This window comes from Rhyacophila brunnea, unplaced genomic scaffold (genome assembly GCF_057557595.1).
Source record: "Rhyacophila brunnea isolate RB1 unplaced genomic scaffold, BYU_Rbru_1.0 scaffold_21, whole genome shotgun sequence".
Classification (NCBI taxonomy): domain Eukaryota; kingdom Metazoa; phylum Arthropoda; class Insecta; order Trichoptera; family Rhyacophilidae; genus Rhyacophila; species Rhyacophila brunnea.
The window spans coordinates 6,800,817-6,825,548 of record NW_028232871.1 but is presented as its reverse complement, the minus strand read 5'-3'; the positions used below and the strand labels follow the sequence as shown (position 1 = coordinate 6,825,548).

The following is a 24,732-nucleotide window of genomic DNA, read 5'->3' as shown; positions in this document are numbered from 1 at the left end:
CTTAGTTGCATGAATCATTTTATTATCCTTTCGTAATATACAGATTAGCCAACAAACGAAAGTAACACAAAAAAACAATTCTACGTGCATTGTAATAAGGTCAATTAATTTTAAATCTACTTTAATTTATATACCTACGTCAATTTCTCTTCTTGGTCGTGCACTCATGGCTGAGGATCGTGACCACATTTAAATTTTGCCATCCTTTGAGCGACCAAGACTTTCAATCCTTCCCGATCTTCCGCTTCTCTCAGGGAAGAATGGATGGTGCCTCCAGTCAGCTCTTTTACTTGGTCGCTCCATCGCGCAGACGCTCTTCCTCTGCTTCGCCTTTCCTGGAGGCTACCCAAAACACCACATCTCAAAGGCATCAACTTCCTTCCGTTCTCTTGCCTTCACGGTATAGAAATATCGAGAACACTAATGTTTGCACAAGCATCATTTTTGTGGCAATCGAAATTCCCCGATCCTTCCATATAGTGGTAAGGCGTGTCATCGCATTTTTTGCAATCTGTGTGCGCCTTCTTATTTCCGCTTCGCATCCGCCCTTTCCACTGATGGTCGATCCCAGATAAACAAACTCGTCGACAGTTTCGAGGTTTTGGAGTGTACTTTGTGTTGGTAGAAGGTAGGCCCGATCAACAACCATTAAATTGGTCTTATTCCTATTAATAAGGAGGCCGTATTTGCGACTCTCTTCCTCTACCCGGCGTAGCAGCTCTGCGAGTTCTCTTTCATCATCACGCCAATTTAATTGTTACTTAAATTCAAATAAAAGAAAACAACCAAATATTACTTTACCATGTTCGATCCTGCGATAATCATAATATGGACCTTCACAGGGTAGAGGTTGTATTAACAGTTTTTTTTACAAGAAATGAATGTTAGCCACTTGCTCAACTTATTTGTTCTATACTCTGACTCCAAATACAAAACTAAATAATTACAAGATAAAAAGAATTAATTATATACAAAGTTTTTAAATTTTCTGTTGAATCATATAAACTTGACTTGACTAGCTGAAACGATCAAAAAAAATTGTACTTGATAGAAATACTAAATAATACAGAAATGTCATTTTGACACTTCATATTGATTTCCATAGTAACGCACGTATATATTAATATTAATAATTTAGTTTAGGACCCACTTAGCAACTCCAAATACAAATTTAAATAATTACAAGATAAAAAGAACTTCTTATATACAGCGTTTTTAAATTTTCTGTTGAATCATATAAACTTGACTTGACTAGCTTAAACGATCAAAAAAATTTGTACTTGATAGAAATAATACTGAAATGTCATTTTGACATGTCATATTGATTTCCATAGTAATGCACGTATATATTAATACTTTAGTTGCTAGGACCCTAGACCCCTAGCAACCAATAATGGTGTCGAAATAACTTTTCATACAAAACGGAATTAACTGAAAATGAAATCAATTCTACTTAAAGATAGCTAAAAGTATTAAAAACTGCTTGTGCATCGTGTTCTGATATATTCTAAAAGTTTCAAATGTCTAGCTAGTCGGGAAGTTAATTAAAAATCGATTGCAAGATTTGTACTGGACAAATAAGAATACGAGCTAAGAAAAACGTTGTAAAATAATATGTTTATTGGCCAGACCCAGGATATTTTTTTTACTACTACCATAAAAAGCGTCGGGTTATTTAAAGTTATTATGATAGGTCAATAGGAATGAAAGATTGTAAAGTTTTCGATAGTTTATAAAAGATACATATTTACATTTAAAACTTATATTACAATTAGTATATTGGATATATAATTAATGATGTTAGACATAATTTATACATATATACCATTCTTATACCTAGTATCATTCAACCATGTAAATACGCATTCAACCATGCTAATTGATCAAACTTTATTATCAACATAACGAATTCCATTGCACATATTTGATAATGATATTGTGTACATGACCATAGTAAGGTTCATCTATTAATTTGATAAATATATTTAGTTTTATAGTTAACTAGCTGAAGTACTCAGCTTCGGACGAGGTCGATTTGTTGATTGACATCCATTTATCTCACTTGACAAATCAATAATAAAAAATATTTTTTATTCAATACTGAATTACATACACAGGAGTAGGGATTGCAATACCGGTATTCCAAAACCGGTATCCCAGTATTTTTCGATACCGAAATACCGGTTTTAAAAATCAGACAATACCGATATATTCGGTGTTGAAAATGGAAGCAAATCTTAACGGTTAAATACAGTTCGTTTGCATAATCATCAGTACCTAACCTCAACCCTAGTGGCCAATATTTAATGATGAAATAATAATTATTCACTATAATGGACTTGCCTGTGACTAATTTTTAGATGATTATCTACTAAAGACTAACTTATACAACAATGGAGAAATGAAGCGCTTAGTTTCAAAAGCCCCTAAAACGGTTTTTAAACATTTTTGAATTAGATATGTATTTAGATTCATATTTTTGTTACCTATATGATGGCCAAATATTGAACTTTAAAAAACGCCAAAAACCGTCAATACGTATGATCAAAAATTAGGGTAAATTTCAAAACCCGCTAAAATGGTTGGGTGTGCTTTTCAAATATCCCTAAAATGGAAAGCCAAAATACTCTTTAGAATATAACGAATTAAAAAATACATACATAAAGTTCAAAGATTTAATAGATATGATTTTTTCTCATTTTTTTCAGAACAACCTAAAATCGTTTTAGGGGCTTTTGAAACTAGGCGCTTCAAATATAATAATAATCTAAATAAGTGAGTAATATTGTGTTTGGTTTTATTTCTTACGGGATAAAAGTATATAAATTTCAATAAACTAATAAAACATCGTGTGGAATTATCAGTGGGGCACATCCGCACATAGGTACACATCTAAGAACACTTCATATTATAAATTTATTGAAAGATCATTCACAAGAGGAAAGTTCCAATAGTTTAACTACTAGGTAAACATCATCATTTCTACCATATCTAAACTTTGCCTATTTTTAAGATATTTTAAAAAGTATTTCCATATATCATTGGTAGGTTTTTTCCATATATTTAACGAATACCGGTATTAATGCCGGTATTCAATAGAAAATACCGAAATACCGGTATTGGTACTTTCATTCGGTATTGCAATCCCTACACAGGATGCTTAAGAATATCATAATATTCTTATGAGAAAACATCTTTTTCTATGATTTTTTTTTCTAATCTTTCTTATGTTTTTCAAAATATTGTTTTTTTTTAAATCAATATATTTTTTTCATTTAACCAATATAACACAAATAACATATTAGGAACGACGTAGTGATATTGTTACCCATAATATATAATTTAACAAAACATCATAATGTTTATATCACCAATTGTTTTATTATTGTTTTCAATCACTTTTATTTTTAGATAAACTATGTTTCGAAACTGTCCGGAACATACACTGAAGGATCTTATATGTGATGAATGCGAGAACAGATCCAACGAGAGTCAAAAAAGCGATTACATCTAGAAGTAAGTAGCGGTAAAATGGAAGATCTGCTGATGCTGGTCTCAGATGCTTTCCTCCATGTCTTGCCACATGCTCCACCCAATAAACTGCTGTCTCCAATGGTGACTGAGGTCTATCTTTCCATACTTCTGATAATCTTTTTGCACTCGCTTGAATCCTAAAAAATACATTTCATTACTAGTATTTCTAATTAACGAACATGGATTGACATGGAGCAGACTTAAACGGAGTAAAACTTCAATTCTTATCCTTGGAAAAAACATTCTTCTGGTTCAAGCATTAAAGAAAAAAATTAAATTTAATTACTTTTTTTTCATATAATTTACATATTTTTCCTCAAACGACACTTATCGAAATAAAGACTATTTATTTATTTATCCAATTTTCAGACACAAAATATAATATTTTGAAATATTTTAATGAAATAATAAATAAAATTGTGTTTCCATACATAACATATCATAATAATACTCAGCTAGCATTTATGTATATTTCATTTACTAATTTAAGTCAATATTTACAATTTTTGGGACTAACTACATTGAAAAAAAATCATCAGCCATAATTATCACTCACTCTAGGTGTAGCAAAGATGCAGAACGTTAACTCCGCATCAAATCGCAATAACAAAATACATGACTTAACAACTCTATGTTTGCACTTGAAATACAAATTCGGTTATAATGAACATTTAACATAATAAGTATGTAGCTCAGAAGAATTGAAAACGTTGTTAGAATATAGCAAAACATGTGTCACGTGATAATAAATAGGACACTTCTTGATCATACCTAACTATACATAGGTTACATATACACCACGGTGACTTAACTGTAAAATGTCGGCTTATAATTTCCTGGGTTCAAATTCTGAGTCTGGAAAATTGACATGTTTTTTTTTCAGTGTAATATATTTGGACCTAGAGTATGGACTTAATAAGTTAAGCAAGTGGCTAACTTCCATTTCTGGTAAAAAAAAATCTGTTAACTCTGAGAAGGACCAATTATTATGATCCTCTTATGATCAAACATGGGCAAGTAAGTAATACTATATAAAAATACTGTTTTATTATTAATTAAATACTAATACATTAATTAATCATACTCTCCCTTACTTTGGCTTTAATATATCACCCAACGCCTCTTTTATGGTTTCCACGGTCATGTCCTCAAAAGAAAGAACTCTTCCAAGTCCACTTTCCTCGGCTGCAGCACCATTTACAAACTGGTCTCCAAACAGAGGTATCACAATTACAGGTACTCCTCGATTCACTGCTTCTGTAAGGCCAAGAAGTCCACCGTGTGATACGAATGCCTTGATTTTGTGATGACCTGTAAAAAAGAATTTCATTGAGATTCTTTAATTTATGGTGATGAAATTTCATAAGGCCAAAACCGTGAACTTTCATAATCTGTGAATAATCCATACATAAGTAGAACGATAAGGAAATTTAATAGGTTACTGTGTTAATTAATTTTTGGCCAGTTTACATTATTTGTTTTTATTATTTCATCATGGCTTTGACTGTGACCCATTGTCATACCGCATATTCTATTCTGAGTGAGGATCTGTTGTTCAGATCGCCTCTCCAATTATTATGTGAGAGAAGAATTTTATAATTTAATCGCGCTCGGCCGCTCTCGAAATGCCTGGAAACATTTCAACTCCTTGACGTTCTCAAAGATATCTGCAAATTGCAGATATACTTTTGTAAAAGTGGCCCCCTATTGTGTATTAAGAGTAAAGGGGTTAACTTATATATTATGCTAACATGAAACATACATCCTTTATATAAGAGAATCTAAATATAACAAGCAATGCAACGTAGTATGGTAAGGTGTATGTAAAAAAACTGTTTTTGTCGGTATCAGTAATATTTTTATTTATTATAAGTGAAATGATATAACATTAGTACTAAAACAGTGATTAAAATATGTATGAAAATTCTAATCTCATAATAAAATAAATCAAGCAGATAGATAATATTTCTTTTTAATTTCTAGACACTTTGATGTAGATAGACACTATTTTCCATGTCAAATTTGAACACTTTAGGATTTTTTCGTAGAATAATAATATTTCCATTCAATCATTCACCAAATTTTGTATAAAATACACCAATAACCCAGAATTCGCCAAAACTGCAGATAGATCATATTGTCAGATCACCGTCGAAAACCAATGGATAAGGAGGTACCTAGATGCGTTGTTATAGAGGTCAACAAACAGATGAAATGAGCTGGACTAACGATATAATGGGTAATGGATATAACAATACAACAATAGCTATGTTGTCAAGATTTTTCAAACTTCGATTATTATTTAAACTAATATGTCAATACTCTTTAATGAAGTGACCGTATCATATTATATTTCTGTTCCCAAGAATTATTAATATTATTATATTCGTTCCTGCATCTGCCTCCATGTAACGCATGACGTACTCGTACTTACCCTCACTGCGTATTGCCAACATAAAAAATGTAGCACGTATAATTTTCAGTTTGGTTATAAATAAACCAATTAATTCCTTTACATTAAAATCTCGACTCTGTTTAAGGTAAAGTATCCATGTCTTTAAAACGCAAGGTTACAATATATTATTAGTTTTTAACTCTTGAATGTATGACAGCAACACTTTTACTTTTTGAATCGATTACATTTATATTTATATTACAATATTGTTATAAATTAACAGTGGCACCTGTGAATAAAAACTATAACTATTTTGTCAGCATACTATCTTCATCGCAGAAAACTGCAAATCTTTGAGTAAAATTTCATTTAAGGGCGGACATGCTCAGCGTTGGTCAAAATGGAGCTTGTTCAAACACGCGCGTTAACATGATCTTACTCCCTACTTCAGTTTTAGTTTATCAATTTATGGCTACGGCCGTATGTCATAGCTTAACCACTGGGGAATGCCAAAAGAAATGGCGTATTTCAAAAAAACACTATCTTATTCTTAGGTCAATAATTATTATAAAGCAATCGTTATTCGTAGGATGTTAATCACACTTAAATGGTCAAAAACATAGCTTATAATAGTATCTTTAGAATTATCTTCAAATGTGTTAATCTTAATATTAAAATGCCTAATTCTTGTCAAATTTGGGATCACAGAGATTATCAATATAATTTTTTATCGTAAATATTTCACTATAAAAATGTCGACATAAATTATACTAATAGTTTTATAAATGCGTTTAAAATTAATGAATGTAAAAAATCTTAACACCACTGCACATGTAAGTACTCAAATAATATGACAATATTCTAAAACATTAGAGCGAGAGGTTTAAAAGAATACTATTTTATGTAATAAAAATACTTTATGCAGTCATCAAATATTAAATTTATAATAAATATAAAGGAAAATAAGGCTTCAAAATTATATAAATAGATTATCTACAACGTTTAAGGAATGTCCAGGATCATGCTTTTAAAATGCAATAAAAGCTCCATTTCGACCTACGCTGAGCATGTCCCCCCTTAAACAAAAAAATAAATAATAATAGGTACAGTGCAATTAACGGTTAAACATACTGATGTTACAAGTATAATTAAATCTGAACAAAATATGATGAATTCCGGTTTTAACCATGATATGAATAATAAATAATTGACTTTGTATACTTGTATAATATTACAATATTTTTGACAATCTTTTCTACGGGGCTTTCCGACAACATGCAATTATGTTAAACTTTGCACTACCTAACAGTTATTTAATGACAAATAGTTATATCTTCTACATTCACTATTTATATTACACTTGGTAGATAAAACTAGACTGTCTACTTATTATCAATAAATAAATATTAAACTTTCAGTGGGTTGACAAATAATTTTGCAGAATCTAATCAATTCATTTAAATAGAGATGACTACAATAAAAATCTAACATTTCAGAACTGGTAGTTTTATTTCATGAAAACGGAATTATTATAGTAGGTAATAAATCTTTGAGTTAACAACAATATCAGTAAACCGATATGAAAATATTTACAGTGATATGATAATTAATACAAATAAAAATGAACCAAGGTGAGACCCTTGAAGGGCACTGGAAAATGAGATGTTTACATTACAGTCACTTGTGGTAATTGCTTGTTTACTAAGCGTTTATCACTAAGTTTGGGTAGCTTAACATTGAGCAAGTATTAAAATAATTTTCATGTGTAGTACATAAAACATTAAGTATTTAATATGTACTTAATTAAAATGTAATATAAACAAACAGTTTCTTACTCAATATCTCGTACTGAGGCATCCATGGTCTGATCATGATCTGGTCAGTTTTCCCAGGCATAGTGTCGTTTTCCCATTTCCATAATACTTTGTACTGTGGAAAAGTGGCAAAAACTTCCTGGAATGCCTTCAATTTTTCTATAGGTAACGACTTTCCTCTGATCATTGATCCCATACTGAAGTATATGAAACCGTCTGATTCATCCATAAAGTTTTGTATATCCTAGAATCAATTAAAATATATACATGACAATATTTACATGTTTACTAGTTTACGCAATAATATCAAAAAAAAAAACATCAGATTCAATACGTCTCAACGAGTTCAGAGTCATATTATGTCATATAAACATGAATAATTTAATGATATCAGTATGTAATTAATATTGTAATAATAATCAATACACGTGTAAATATGTGTACAAATGCGTAAGTAGATACTTAAAAGCAGGTGTCGCAACACTTAGATCAGTGGTACGTAACCCGCGACCCTTTGTGCCATTTAATTTCAGCTAACCAACTAATTGAAATACGCAGATAATAATAAATTATAATTTATATTTTAAAAAGGTTGTGCGCATTGAATTGGACCCTTTTTAGAAGGTTAAAAATATAAAAATAGAATTAATTATTTCGAAATTATCAGTAAGTTGTCAATCACGAAAAAAATAATTACAAAATGATTGATTGGTCGGAATTTTTTTTTCAGATTACTTATTTAATATATTATTTTTTATATAAATAAGTATTTATCTAATGACTTTATCTATACAATGATATTTCAAAATAGAATTCATTATACAATTTTAGAGGTTGTTATATATAAAAATCTTTTCATTATTTACAAGGTAAAATTTGTTAAGTACAATAATAAACTATTGCACTTAAGGGGGTACGTAGGTCAAAATGGAGTTTTTTAATATTTTCAAAACATGATACTGGACATTTCTTAAACGTTGTAGATAATCTATTTATGTAATTTTGAAGCCTTATTATCATTTATATTTATTTTAAACATTTGATGACTGCATAAAGTATTTTTATTACATAAAATAGTATTCTTTTAAACCTCTCGCTCTAATGTTTTAGAAAATAGTCATATTTCAGTACGTTCATGTGAAGTGGTGTTAAGATTTTTTTTATTTATTAATTTTTAAAATCATTTATAAAACCATTAGTAAAATTTATGTCGACATTATTATAGTGAAATATGTACAATAAAAAAATATATTGGTAATCTCTGTGATCCTAAATTTGACAAGAATTAGGCATTTTATTATTCAAAAAATGGGCAAGATTTACACATTAAGGGGGATGCTTATACTATCAGAGGCGAAAAGAGGCACCTAACGGAAAAATACGAAGCTTGCAATTTGAGATTTTTTTGATAATTTACAATTTCAACTGTAGTAATTAATAAATATGTATCTGAAAACACTAAAAAGATTTTTTATTTTTTTTTAAATTTAAAGATAAACTGGCAATTGTAAGAAAATGTAATAAAATGTGAATTCGTTGCAGGGTCAAATCTTATTATTACATTATATTTTATGGCCATATTTATTATTAAAATTTAGTTTATTAAGTTTTAGATTTTATGTGGTGTAGATTTTTGACTAATTCATCGTTTTAATATTTTTTATATATATTTTAAAAAACATCGATTTAAAAAAAAATATAAATGTGTATAACTTGAAATCATTTTTATTTATATCAAATTTTATTTTAGGCATGGTCACAATATTGAAGCTCGAGTTGATATAAATAAAAAGTATTTCAAGTTATACACATTTATATTTTTATAAAAATCGATGTTTTTAAAAAAAAAATATATAAAAAATATTAAAACGATGAATTAGTCAAAAATCTACACCACATAAAATTTAAAACTTAATAAACTAAATTTTATTGATAATTATGACCATAAAATATATGCAATAATAAGATTTGACCCTGCAACGAATTCACATTTTATTACATTTTTTTACAATTGTAAGTTTATCTTTAAGTTTAAAAAAAAAATAAAAAATCTTTTTAATGTTTTCGGATACATATTTATTAAATAATACAGTTGAAATTGTAAATTATCAAAAAAAAATCTCAAATTGCAAGCTTCGTATATTTCCGCTAGGTTCTCTGCTGGCATGCGTCTCCCCCTTAAGGATAATTCTAAGGATACTGATTATAAGCCATGTCTTTGACCATTTGAATGTGATAAACATTATTCGAATAATGTTTGCTTTATAATAATTATTGACCTAAGAGTAAGGTAGTATTTTTTTGAAAAACGCCATTTCTATTGGCATTTCCCAGTGGCTAAGCTACAACATACTTCATGCTCTGAAAATAGCATAAAATCTCCATTTTGACGTACGCTGAGCATGTGGGCCGTTAATGCGTTTTAACTACAATACAATATTTTTGATAATACGTTAAAAGTAACTGCGCGACGTAGTGAGTTGATATTGTCAAATATTTAAAATAGCAATAGACTGAAAATAATGCTTTGAGTGGATCAAGCAGATATTATATACGGCCACAGAACCACCCCAAAAGTTTACTAATTTACGGTACATTAAAATTATGAACTATTCAAAAATATTTTCACTGCATTAGAGACAACTTAATAACTAAATTTTAAACAAAAAAAATTTTGAATCCTATAAAAAATATATATTTTATAATGTTTTCATATACAAATATTTTTCTTTTTAATATTTTTGGATATACGTATCGATTAGTAAGAATACTTCACAATCACCTTAAAAATACCTAGGAACTGAATAATACAGTGGCGAAGTGTGGAGGTAGACTGTTAAGATCCGACATAAATAGTGCACACTAATTTTTGTCAATTATACGCACTTGTTATCATTGAAATGAGACTACAATTTACATTTGGTATTTGTTAGTTTTTAAAATTCAATTTAATCCTACCTAAGCCAAACCATAATAGATAATAGTCAAAAAATATTCGTCTATCTATAAAATATCTAAAATTATGCAATTAAATCATACATAATAATTTAATAATAATATGTTTTATTTATTATAGTTTGGTTGAGGCAGGGCTTAATCAATATTATAAAATCAACCAACAATATGTGTAATAATATGTATTCTTAATCTAACGTAAGCAAATAAGTATAAAATGAAAAAGTATGCACAATTTCGTCGTATCGCCTAAAGTATACTAAAACCATTATGTTTTGGTTTGGGCAGGGTTAAATTGATTTTTAAAAACTAGCCAACACCGTCTGTAGATATTTGTAGTCTTAGTTCAATGAAAACAAAATATACGTATGACCAACAAAGTTTAATGTGTAGTATTTATGGCGGATCTTAACAGCCTACCTCCACCCAATAATATTTTCATAATTTGACTAATTTTGAAAGTGTACATTTGTAATTAATTTCATTTAGTAATCGTTACCTTCCTCCAACAACCAGTATTCGCCACTGAGTATTACAAGTCGTTTGAATTTAGAACAATGCATAATGCATCTAACTTCCGCTCTATTATCAATAGTATTTGTCCTTACAAAATCAATTAAGTGCACATATCTCATTGGATCATTATGTTTATAATACATTGTGTTATACCTGCTTAGCAATGTGACTATAGTATGCGACGTTGACATTGTACTTGCAGTAATTCGACATTGATATTATGTAAACGCCTAAAGCCTAGTGTAGACACAACTACTTTTATCTATGACTGATAGCAGATGTGCGCACATGCTGCGTTTGCTACGTCGAACGCGTGTGACTTGCGATGTAGACTTCGAATCTTTTATACTAGTCGATTGAAAATTGTAGTACACGTATTGTAACTGACATTATTTACCACATTGTGTAGTTTATTTTCTGGTATTTTTTCTAAAATTTTTGATTCCGAAGATTTTCAATTTTTTTTTTTAATAAAAAATCTATCATTCTTAAATTATCACCTTAAATTTACCACGTCCTGAATATAGTAAAGTTAGCCTTGCTCGTTGTACAGATCCACCAGTATATTAAGTTGTCCGCTTAGTGAGGGCGCCACATGCTAAAACTTGACATATAATTTAATACTTTTTATACTGTAATGAGCTTAGTTCTAAATTCGAACACATGACGATTTATGATGGTAAACCTATAGTACCGTCGCGCTAATACAATACAAAATGAGAAATCTGCCATTCTTGGTAATATTGATACACATCACTGATAACTATTCATTTTATAAATTATGAACATCAGTTTTTGATCAATTGAGAGAGCATAAGTTTTCTCAACAGTTTTTTTTACGGATATTGATATATTCCAGTTACCTGAGAGTGAGTTTTATACGAACGCTGTTTTATAAACTCTTGACAAAATAGTTTACCTAATCAGTTTATTTTTGTATAGCAAAGACTTTAGGCTACTGACACAACGACCCTCGTAGTGCAGTGCATAAGGCCATTTCATCTTAGGGTTCCGGATTTGATTTCCGATGAGGTCACAATATAGTATCATTTTCTCAAAGCCTATGCGTTTGTGTCACTTCTATTACTAATTAAATTACTGTTTTATTTTACTACTGTCATTGGGCCTCATGGCATATTGTAGTGTTAAAAAGAAAAAGAAAAGAATTATATCATGAATACCAATACATACTGAAGAGAGACAACGACCATCCAATATTATTGTGGAAACTGATAGGAATTTAAAAAAAGTCATGTTTCATACACGATATTTATTCTATCATGTCATAAATATATCATGTTTATCATGTCATATCTAGTCATAAAGTATAAGTCATCTGATATCACTTTATTCTCTCTTCGCGACGGATTGTATAATTATAATAAGATAAATATTTATTTTATATAGCATATTTTAATTCAATGGTTATTGCTGAATTATCGATTTCTTATCTCCTACACTGTTTTACTATAACACGGATAATTATGTCATATTACATGTGGAAAATCAACAAAATCGAGTATTTTTTATAACGTTTTTCTTAGCTCGTATTCTTATTTGTGCGGTAAAAATCTTGCAATCAATTTTTTAATAATTTCCCGACTAGCTAGATATTTAAAACTGTTAGGATATATCAGAACACTATGCCAATGCATTTTTTTAATACTTTTAGCCATCTTTAAGTAGAATAAAATTCATTTTCATTTTCAGTTAATTCTGTTTTGTATGAAAAGTTATTTCGATACAAACAATTAATTTATAATTAATTAAACAAGTTATTAATATATACGTGCGTTACTATGGAAATCAATATGACACGTCAAGTATAAATTTTTTTGATCGCTTAAGCTAGTCAAGTCAAGTTTATATGGCCCCCACACAGGGGGGCTGACAGGGCTCTAGCCCGGGGGCCCGGGATTACGTAGGGCCCGGCGTGGCGAGTCGACAAGATAAGTGATATAAACACACATCAGAAATTCTCGCTAATAGTAAAAAAAAAGTCGCTTACAGCGCTATTTTTCTTCAATAATGTTATTATTTAAAATGGTGCGGTTGTACGATACAATTTTTAACTGTGTATCGAAATATACAAAAGAAATCACTAAATATACACAATTATATATGTACATCATTTTACCGCGTACACCATTTTGAAAACGCTACTGTAGAGCGTCACACTGCTTTTATCTTTAGCAATAGGTAGAGGGGGCCGCCAAAAATCTTAACCTGGGGGCCCGCTTCAAGATGTGGGGGCCATGCAAGTTCATATGTTTCAACAGAATTTAAAAACGTTGTATATAAAAAGTACTTTTTATCTTGTAATTATTTTATTATGTACATCAAAGGCTGCACTAAAACACGCTATAATATAGATTGAGATTAACTGTTCTGTTATATATAATACGTAGATTCAAGAACAGAACAAGAATAAAACAATATAACTGAATTTAAAACTTAATTAACCAAGATATAATATATTATTAATAATAAGTAATTAAATTTATTATTGTAATCAATCACAAACTTAGATATATTATAATATATCATATATTATGTACGTAATTACATACTTATCACAATTTATTGATACTTCGCTATCCTAGCAATGGGTAATTGAGGCATATTATAATAAAGTGATTTAGTACATAGACTGTTGGTCACCACTCACAGTTATGCTGAGTGTCCCCCTTGAGCATCGCTTTGTGGACTCGTTTTCAATTTCAACAAGTGTACCTATTACTTACTAGAAAAATCATTGAAAACATAAACCACAAAGAAATTAGCAGTATGTCTGATTTTATAGGGCATGTCGAACTTCAAATTGCATTTACTTCATAACATGATTTCAAGAGTTACCTACCAACTTTTGGCATAGTTAATAGGTATTATATAAGTAGTAGGTAATATTTTCACTTTTATATTTATTATTATTTACTTTTTATACTGTTTTTGTGATACTGCATATATTTCTTTCTTCTTTATATCGTTTGAATACTATTTCTTTGTTTTTAAATGTCATGTTGTGAACGTCTTAAATTTATAATTTGTAATGTTCACCGTTTGTTTAAAAAAAAAAATTAATTGCATCCACTGGATTCGCGCTAATATGCTTTACGAACTGAGCCGCGTGTTTTCTATCTAATTACAACAAAATTAACTTGTAGTATTTACATCTAGATACGCTCAAAGAATTGCGTTAATTTTGGCAATCGGTTTTTGTGGTTTAAAGAAGCTGTCAATTACCTTAATTGCTAACCGACATCAGAATCTTACCAAATATTGTTAAAAAATAGTACACTTCAATTTTACTAGCATGCTAGAATACTATCAAATCGAGCGAAATCGGTCAAACTCGTTATAAAATGATGTGGAATAAATATTTTATATTGTATTTTATAGTGAAAATAAATAATAAATTCTTACCGGGCTTACAGGCTGCAATGACTTGGGTAAGTGGACTCCTCCAATTTCGACCACATTCGGCCCATAAACCAAAGCACCATGTAGTGGATAGTAAGTGGTGATCATCAGCAAACTCATATTCTTGGCAATGGCATCCAACTGCCAGCGGGACTGTAGGAAACCATTTCCCAAAAATCTGTACTCCAAGATGTGCGTATTGACAAAGTACGCAATTTTGTAGTAGGTATTCACTATTGACGAGGCGACTGATTCAAAAAAGTTTGGGTGCCTGCAGTGATTTAAGAAATGACTCGAAACATATGCTGGATTCTCAGGCATTCCAAATCTTTCTAACGTCCAAGGCATCGGCACGTGCGTTGCTATGGCAACGACAGGTGCTTTGAATTTGTTTATTATTCCAAAAGCACAATCACTATTAAATTGTTCTGTTATAATCAGATCAAAAGTTTCATTGGAGTGCATCAAATTTATTACGCCTTGATGTGATGTCATTGCGTTACAGTTAAGATTTCCAAGATCAAACAGCTCGTATGTTGCCATGATGTGTCTGATTATGCTCCCTGCTCCGCTCAGGAACATGAAATCATCAAAGTCACAAATGTGGACGTTCAAATGCATTGTTCCAGCGAGGCTGATTTCTTTGTAACTCTTCGGTGCTTCTTTCATGGGGTAATGGCTTATCACTGTAAGTTGGTGGCCCTTCGAGGCCAGCTCGCGAAGTAGGGGCTCGAACATTATGTGATGACTTTTCCCCGTGTGGGGAAAGATGGCCAAGATATTATAGGAGAGGCATTGCAGCATTGGAGATAAAATTGCCAGACAGATCACTATCCTCCAAACATTTTGATATACTTTAATTTCCATTGTATTATTTTATTATACTGTATCAACTTCTGCAAACAACTTTACTTTTACAGAATTACTGTTGAATTTTTTTATTTATAATTATTCATTATTGTTTTATCTTTCATTGACTAGAATACCTAAAAAAACATATAATTTTAATCATCACAATTTACAATAAAATTATAACATATTATAATCTATAATAAGCAGCTTTCCTTTACACGAGGTCATAATTGAGGGGTGTATTTTCAAAGTGAACTTATTCCACCACTTGACGAAAATGAGTTATGCATGCCAGAATTTAAAGGACAAAATTTTGAACAAGTATTTTTGTACAGAAGAACCTAATAGCATTCAATACTGTAGAAAAATCAACAGCAAAGTCTGTGTTAGTTACAAAAGTAACTTATCCCAACACAAAAAATATATTATGTTACGTCAATACCGTAAACATTTTTTTGGCTTTTGCCAAAAATTTGTTGAAGTGGAATAAGTTCACTTTGAAAATACATGACCCATTATTGTACAATCCGATAATTTTTTTTTAAAATCCTATTCATTTCTCGACAAATAATATAAATCCTTGCCGGGCCGAAGAAAATTATCCCGGGTGTCTCATACGGCCCGCGGGCCACGATTTGATCAACCCTGATTGTTAACAATACGCACATAAAGAAATTTAAAATATAAATGTTGATTTACTGTTAATTGAGCGAGCGTTTTATTAGAATTGTTTTAATTGTATAATATTATTAAAATCATAACTATTTATAATTCAACGATTGACAAATACTAATGAAAATTTTTGTGTACGTTACTAATTATTGTTACGAAATAATATTATGCTTGAGGTCGCGTGGGAGTGTCACTTCCACACGGAGCAACATCATCCAAGAATGTGACCATTAACTGAAGCAATAAGATCATCGCAAGATTGCTCTAGATTGAATCAGATCGTTGGCAATCAGGCTATGAATATTTTACAAAATGAATTAAAAAATGTATATTGTAAAAATAATGAATTACTTAAAATAATAGGTAGGTATATTAAACGTTTTTTTATTGTTATCTTCAAATAATATTGAATTAAAGTTTCATTCCAATTGACTCAATATCGTGTATATAATATTAGATGTCGTTAAGGATCTTTATAATAAAAAAAAAACACTAATATCATGGTTTTTCTAAATTTTATCTAACAACTCAAACTTCTTCAAGAATTGTAATTATGTAATACACATTATCTTTACTTTTTTATTGATTTAACAATAAATATTATCTGACGTCCTACTTTTTATTACATAATTAGGTGAGTTTTCAAGTACTTAGTTTATTTATTATCAAAAGCTAAATCTACGTTGTTTTATATTAAGTTTTACGTTAAATCACAGTTACTTGCAGAGTATCTTATCAATATACAACTTGCCACAATATTATTTAATGTATTTATTTTAAAACTTTAAAGTTTATTGTTCAGAAATTTATACAAATGAAATTTTTATTGTATGTTCATAATCAATAGCATATAATTATTATTAAAATGATTTAAACGATTCCCGATATTATGATTATTACTGTATAACTTAAAACGTTTTCATTTTAATGACACTTTTATAATTAGTAACTATTATAAATTATTATTCCTAACCTTTGCTTTCCTTTTTGTATATTAAAAACTTCACTATTATAATAGTAATGTAAATATTATCAGTATTATCACATTTCGACTACATCCATTTTAATCAAACATCGCACTATAACTTGTCATCCAATTTAACTCTTTAACAAGTTAATGTATTTAAAACCCACAACGCGACTACTCAGCTAGACAGTATTGGAACTAAATGCCCACGACAGACACGTGGAGAACTTAGTGTAATATATTAATATATTCAAAACAAAAACGTAAATAATGTTTATACGGAAACAGTTGGTACGAAGATTCTACCGCGTTGGAATAACAAACGCTCTATTTAATCTATTAACTATTCTAAACGATCGAACCGGTAGAAATCTAATTAATTAATTATTATATTCAGTGACATCCCGTGGGGGCATGCATGGGTGAAAAATTAATACGAATATTAAAACTTTTGGGGTCTAGGACGATTCGGCGCCGGAAATCGAATTAAATTCGAATAATTACAAGATAAAAAAAACTTTTTATATACAACGTTTTTAAATTTTCTGTTGAATCATATAAACTTGACTTGACCAGCTTAAACGATCAAAAAATTTTGTACTTGATAGAAAAAATATTGAAATGTCATTTTGACATATAACTGGCAACCAACGTGCACCCTAAGTGTTTCTATGTAATACATAAATAAAAAACCTTCCTATTAATTCAAATTTATTTATTTTACATATAATAAACATGACAAATAAAAAAGTCAAAGTGTTCACGACATGACATAAAGGAAGAGTTAAAAATTTTCAAATAAGGAATACAGGATTATAGGAGTAAATAATATAATAATAAAATAAAAAATAATTACAAGATAAAAAGAACTTTTTATATACAACCTTTTTAAATTTTCTGTTGAATCATATAAACTTGACTTGACAAGCTCAAACGATCAAAAAAATGTGTACTTGATAGAAATACTGAATAGACATAAAATACTGAAATGTCATTTTGACATTTCATATTGATCTCCATAGTAACGCACGTATATATTAATAATTTAGTTGCTAGAACCCCAGACCCCTAGCAACCAATAATAGTGTTTTACTTTTTACGAATTTCTTACGAAATAACTTTTCATACAAAACAGAATTAACTGAAAATGAATTCAATTCTACTTAAAGATGGCTAAAAGTAATAAAAGAATACATTGGCATCGTGTTCTGATATATTCTAAAAGTTTCAAATGTCTAGCTAGTCAGTAAGTTAGTAAAAAATCGATTGCAAGATTTGTACTGGATAAACAACCACCGGACAAACAAGAATACGACCTAATAAAAACGTTTTAAAATAAATAGACGTTCGTGAATTATAGGGAATTTTAAAATATATAAGTATTTAATATTATTATTTATATTTAAATAATCATTTAATTTTTATACTTGGTAAGAATTTAAATATGCATACGTAGATAATGATTTAATTGTGCATATTATGTTTAAGCTCCAATGATAAGAGAGTTTATTTGTATATAAAGCTTCAGTCATGATCATAATTCTCAATCCGCAATAACATTATTAAGAGCAAAATGAATTAAAACTGATAAAAATTCCTCGTCTACTTTCTGTTTAAACTAACGAACGTCTACATATTTATTTCATTCGACAGTGCGGCGCTCAATTGTCCTGGCGCCCAGTTGTTCCATTCCCAACTTTTGGGAGTAAGCACGGTCATTTTGTTAAAAAGTCTGAGTTTAAAAATAATTAAAGCAATATCTTAGCCGCTTAAATTTTGTTTTATTGTAATACCTAATGGCGGTTTATCGCAATGTGCCTCCAAACCGGTAGGTGCTTTGGACTTCCACGTAGCAGTGGTAAAGGGTGGAGGTAGGCTGTTAAGATTCGACATAAATAGTGCACACTAAACTTTGTCAGTCAAACTAAGTTGTTTTCCTTTAAATAAGAATACAATTTGCAGATGGTGATGGTTAGTTTTTGAAATGCAATTTAACGCTGCCTCAACCAAACTATATTAGTTTAGATATACTATGGGCGATCCGACAAATGAGTGCACACTTTTTCAGTCATATTTATTTGTTTTCGTTGAAATAATATGTTGGTTAGTTTTTTTTTAAATTCATTAATCTCTACCTAAACTAAAACATAATCGATAAAAATATTCTGCTATCTATAAAAAATGTAAAATATATATGGTTAAATGGCATAATTTTAGATATTTTATAGATAAACGAATATTTTTTTAACTATTATCTACCTTGGCTTGGATATACAGGTATTAATTAAATTTAAAAAACGGACAAACACTAAATATACATTGTAATCGTAGTTTAATGAAAACAAATACGTTTGACTGACAGAATTAAGTTTGCACTAAACTAATTATGTGGGTACTTAAGAGCTTACCTCCATCCTTCGCCACGTAGGTACCTCACCTTACCACGATCCGAGAGTAGGTTTCGTGGAAATGTTCTATTCGTCAGTAATAATCAGTAATAATGATAATGTATTGCAGAGTAATATGGCCGAAAATATAATATAATCACTAATAATTGGGCAGGTACCACAGAACAGATTAATGTTGTATGCTCAGCAATGGCGCGTTTAGTGACATAGATACACGACGCTCTGGTTGATCACATACAAATAACATTTAATATTTTGGTGTTATATTTATATTACATATTATTTCTCTTGATTTATCTATCTGTAACGTAGTGCAAGACATCTCAACACTCTCTCTTTTTTGTCTACGCATTGAATAGATTGAACGCGTTAAGCGTAACGACAAGAATAATGACCTGGATTTTTTTTCAAATAAATTAATAATGTTGTATTACATATTTGGTTTGGCATATTTTGAGGCCCCTTTATTAAATCATCAGGTGAATCGATTGCATTATATGTGTCAAAGTGAATCATCGCTGAACTCGCTGGTTCCCTGGTAGGTACAATAAAACCAATTTTAGATTAAAAATGAAAAGGGCGGCATTCTAATTATGTCTGCCTGGGCGGCACTTTGCTTAGGGACGTCACTGCGTATATTTAGTTTTGATAATAAATAATTTTATATCATGTTAGGTATAACAATTATGTACCTACATTGTTATAATTTTATTGTGAACATATTGAAGAATTATGAGTAATCTCATTCTCTCTCTCTGCACTATCACAAATTATTATGTTATCAGTAATTTACAGAGAGTAAACAATCTTAGATAACAATAATTATTGTTCTAAATGTTTTCAAAATGTTTAATGAAGCAAAAACTAAATTATGGTCATTATAAGACAATGTTACCAGTTGGTAAAAAAATGTTCATTAAACATAGTATTAATTGTGTCAGTTGATAGAGGTAGTTGTATTTAATATAACTTATTTTTAATTATCAATTCTAATCCAGACCGATTAGCATTTGGCCAGAAATAAATAATATTTTTTGTATTCTACCATGGATAAAAACATATCATTACTGACGAAGAGAAAAGTGTGGCCTTATTTGGGGGAATTTATTTACTGTTTCATCGGAAGTAGCGACGTACTGTCAAACGAAGTTTTGTTTTAATCAATTACGATGTATACCTACTGTTCAAATTACATTTCGTCACCTCAATACTACAACTATATTATAACTATGATTTGGTCATTGTTAGGAAAATAAAATTTAAAATTTAATTGATTAACATAAATCTAGGTTATAATTATTATTTTAAATATAAATGGAAAATTGTGCTTGTCTAATTGGAAACATAATGTTCAATTATATGAAAAAATATTGTATCACTTTATTTATTTAATGCATTTATGGTTTTAAAGTTATCTAATATTTTCAAACCCAAAATTAATACAGTTCCCATTAACTTCTGAGTTACCTAGTTTCATCATTCTGTAGAGAAGGAAATGTAGAGTAATGTTCGATAGCTATCTCAAAAACAGTGAAAATCAATAGTTATCTAGTTGTAGTATTAGGGTGACGATTTGATTTTAAAGCAATATTTGCGGCGATGATTCTAACAAATTTATATGCACTTACTTTGTGTAACGTCAAGAATTTACAAACTTCAAACAAATCGTTTGCTGGCATATGTACGAGTATATTAATTTAAAATAGGCTTCACAATTTTTGCAAAATATTTCATATGAGATATTACCGTTATAAATATTAATATTATGATTTTACTTGAATTAAAATCATGCAGTTTATACTATAGAACTATGTGTATTCATTTTTATATGTGACTATTAGTGACATGCGGTGACTTCGTAAAGATACTGTTACTATCTGTTTATGTTTACGGGTTTTTAACTAGGTACCTTATTAAATCTCGGCATGCAGCCGATGAACAATTGAATGATTCACAAGCATAGTAGTGAACTAAAGTCATTCTGGTTGTTTTTGAGTAAGCTAGGTTCAAACATAATATTTGAGTATTTTTTATTCTGTAAGGGTATTATTTCCCTTACATAATTACTTAAATGTATTCAAAATAACACTTTAAAATTTCAATCATACTCTTACATAAATAGAAATACTCAAATATTATGTTTGAACCTAGCTTACTCAAAAATAACCAGAATGGACTTGATTCACTATGCTTGTGAATCACTCAATTATGATCTAGTAATATAGTTGTAATTTTTTCTATATTTTGAAAATATTTACGTAATATTGATAGTATAGAACCTTTAGTTAAGAAAAATTAAGTAAAATTTACTATTAAATTATTAGGCACACAGCGTGTAATCGATTATTTCAGTTGATGCTCCGTATCTACAACATTATAAGGCGTCTAATTACAAAAAGCGACAAGTCCACAATTCAATATTTTCGGGAAACAACGTTTTTATGTTTCAAGCTTCAATTATTTGTTTTAACGTGAGGCAATTTCTTTCAGCGGATAAACTCTTAAATGTTATAATTATAGGCAAAATAAAATTGGACGTAGCGCTATTTGTACCTCACTTTTTAATTTACTCCGCATAAGGCACATATTTCCGTGGCACTGTCATGAGTTCACCAGATGCTACAGCATGGGAGACGCCCTTTTCAATATTGAACGTTCCCTTATTCGTTGACTTAATCACGCGCAAAATCAACCAAGCTTTAAATAATATGAAACACGGACTTTTTGTAATAAATCGAGACTTGACATATTTTTTTTCGTAGGGTTATTCGCGTTTTGGAATTTATAGATCAATACATATTGTGCATAATTATACAAAGAATACGTGCGTATTTTTTTCTCGATTTTGACCAAATGTGGACTTATCGCTTTTTGGAATTAGATGCCTCATATATGGACCGCACGCCACTGGTACATAATGTACTTAAGGAACTATTAACTTCAATAAATAGTTGGAGCTAAGAGTAATTGCAGAATCCCAATTCTTAGTCCATCAGCTACGGATTCGAGTCCCGTATCGGCAAATTTGTGTTTTGATCCAGAACATGTTCCTCAAGTTCAATGAATAGCCAGCAAATATTTATAACAACAATAATTCTCTCAATCTATTCTGTAGATATAACACACATTGAAAAAGTAATATGGGAAATTTTTATACACAATATGGTTAGAACCCGCGAACCACCAATTGAAATCATGGGCATTCAACGACTACTCATACATAAGTGTTATTAAATTTAATTAAAATAATTCATGGACCAGTCGATAGCTTAAATAATACGATTTATCGCCTGAATAGTGAATTACGTGAGTTCGAATCCCACTTCATAAAACTATTTTTATTTTATTTTTTTTAAGATTATTAATATTTTATATACAAGTATATTCACATTCACATTTATATAGGGTAAAACTCACTAACTTTTATTGAAGCCTAACTTGAAGGATTGACTTGACAATTTTTATGTCTAACGTACACTAGATGACAGATGTATGTTTCTACTAATTTGAAGCCCAGAATTCTTTCGGAGAAATTATTATAAGATATCATTGAAAACATCTGTGTAATACTTAGTTTTGTTTGTTTAACTATTAGGTAATTATCTGTTTCATTTTATGTGTTTCTATCTCGTTAAGTGTATAGTGTGTTTCCAACACAACATGTATTTTTACTATATATTTTATTAAGTAACTAGTGAAGGTTTCAGGTCGATAGTATCATTAACAAAAAAGTCATTTGTTTTTTAATAACGTTGTATAAAGACACCCCATGTACCAGACTTTATTTTAAAATACATTCTGTTGCTGCATTACCACCGTTTTACCGAATTTTTAATCTCTAGGTCAACGGCCCACATGCTCAGCGTAGGTCAAAATGGAGCTTTTATGGTATTTTCAGAGCATAACCATGGACATTCCTTAAACGTTGTAGATAATCTATTTACATAATTTTGAAGCCTTATTATCCTTTATATTTATTTTAAATATTTGATGACTGCATAAAGTATTTGTATTACATAAAATAGTATTCTTTTAAACCTCTCACTCTAATGTTTTAGAATATAGTCATATTTCAGTTCGTCCATGTGAAGTGGTGTTAAGATTTTTTAGGTTTATTAATTTTTAAACGCATTTACAAAACCATTAATAAAATCAATGTTAACATTATATAGTGACATATTTACGATAAAAAATATATTTTATCATATAGAAGTAGGGAGTAAGATCATGGTAACGCGCGTGTTTGAACATGTACCGTTTTTAAACAAATATTTTTTTATGTACATGTTCAAACGCGCGCGTTAACATGATCTGACTCCCTTTTTTATTTATCGTTTGTCAATAATTTATGGCTACGGCCGAATATTGTAGCTTAGCCACTGGGAAATGCCTATAGAAATAGCGTATTTCAAAAAGATACTATAAATAATACTATATAAATACTATATAAAAATACTTTATGCAGTCATTAAATGTTTAAAATAAATATAAAGGAAAATAAGGCTTCAAAATTATATAAATTATTTATCTACAACATTTAAGGAATGTCCAGGGTTATGCTCTGAAATTACCATAAAAGCTCCAGTTTCACCTACGCTGAGCATGTCTTTAACGGAAAATAGCCAAAAAAAAAAATTTTTGAGTGTGACAGAAAAACGTTGTAAATTTTAATAAGTAAACAATTTTACATCCAATTTTAAATCCAGTGAACGCGGATTTGAATCCCGCAAGCATGGCCCTCACAAGGGGGGGGGGGGTGTCAGGGCTTTAGCCTGGTGACCCGGCATGGCGGGTCGACCGGATAAGTGAGAAAAACATGCACATCATATATTTGCTCGAATAATAAAAAAGTTGCCTGCGTCGCTAATTTACTATACCATTATTAACATGTTAATATATGTGGTTGGGTGATTCAAATTTTGATTATTGTGTGTCAATACTTAATAACTTCATAATTGAAGTGGATATATTAAAAAAAATACAAAAGTTAAAAAAGTATGACACTGGCTTTAACCTTGGGGATAGGTAGGAGGGCCCGCCAAAGATCCTAGCGTGGGGGCTATACACTCTAGGCTTCGTATTATTTTTTTAAAAAAAAAACGAGTAGTTAGTTATATTATGTGTTTTCAAATCATTTATGTTTAATAATTCAACTTTACAATAGTTATATATTTATAACAAATTAAATTAAGTAAAAAA

At 29.7% G+C, this 24,732-nt stretch overlaps 1 protein-coding gene across 1 annotated transcript in view; it reads right to left on the bottom strand.

Moving 5' to 3' along the window:
• The window catches only part of LOC147070646 (uncharacterized), a 63,590-nt gene extending 40,532 nt beyond the window's left edge, over nt 1-23,058 (bottom strand). The window contains exons 1-6 of the mRNA XM_085949162.1: nt 22,955-23,058; nt 14,638-15,620; nt 7,765-7,987; nt 4,629-4,845; nt 3,418-3,671; nt 1,945-1,964 (exon numbers count right to left, since the gene is read on the bottom strand). Coding sequence (XP_085805288.1) covers nt 1,945-1,964; nt 3,418-3,671; nt 4,629-4,845; nt 7,765-7,987; nt 14,638-15,501 — 1,578 coding nt within the window. The 5' untranslated portion in view covers nt 15,502-15,620; nt 22,955-23,058. The remainder of the gene's footprint in view (nt 1-1,944; nt 1,965-3,417; nt 3,672-4,628; nt 4,846-7,764; nt 7,988-14,637; nt 15,621-22,954) is intronic.
• Nucleotides 23,059-24,732: the final 1,674 nt, after the last annotated feature.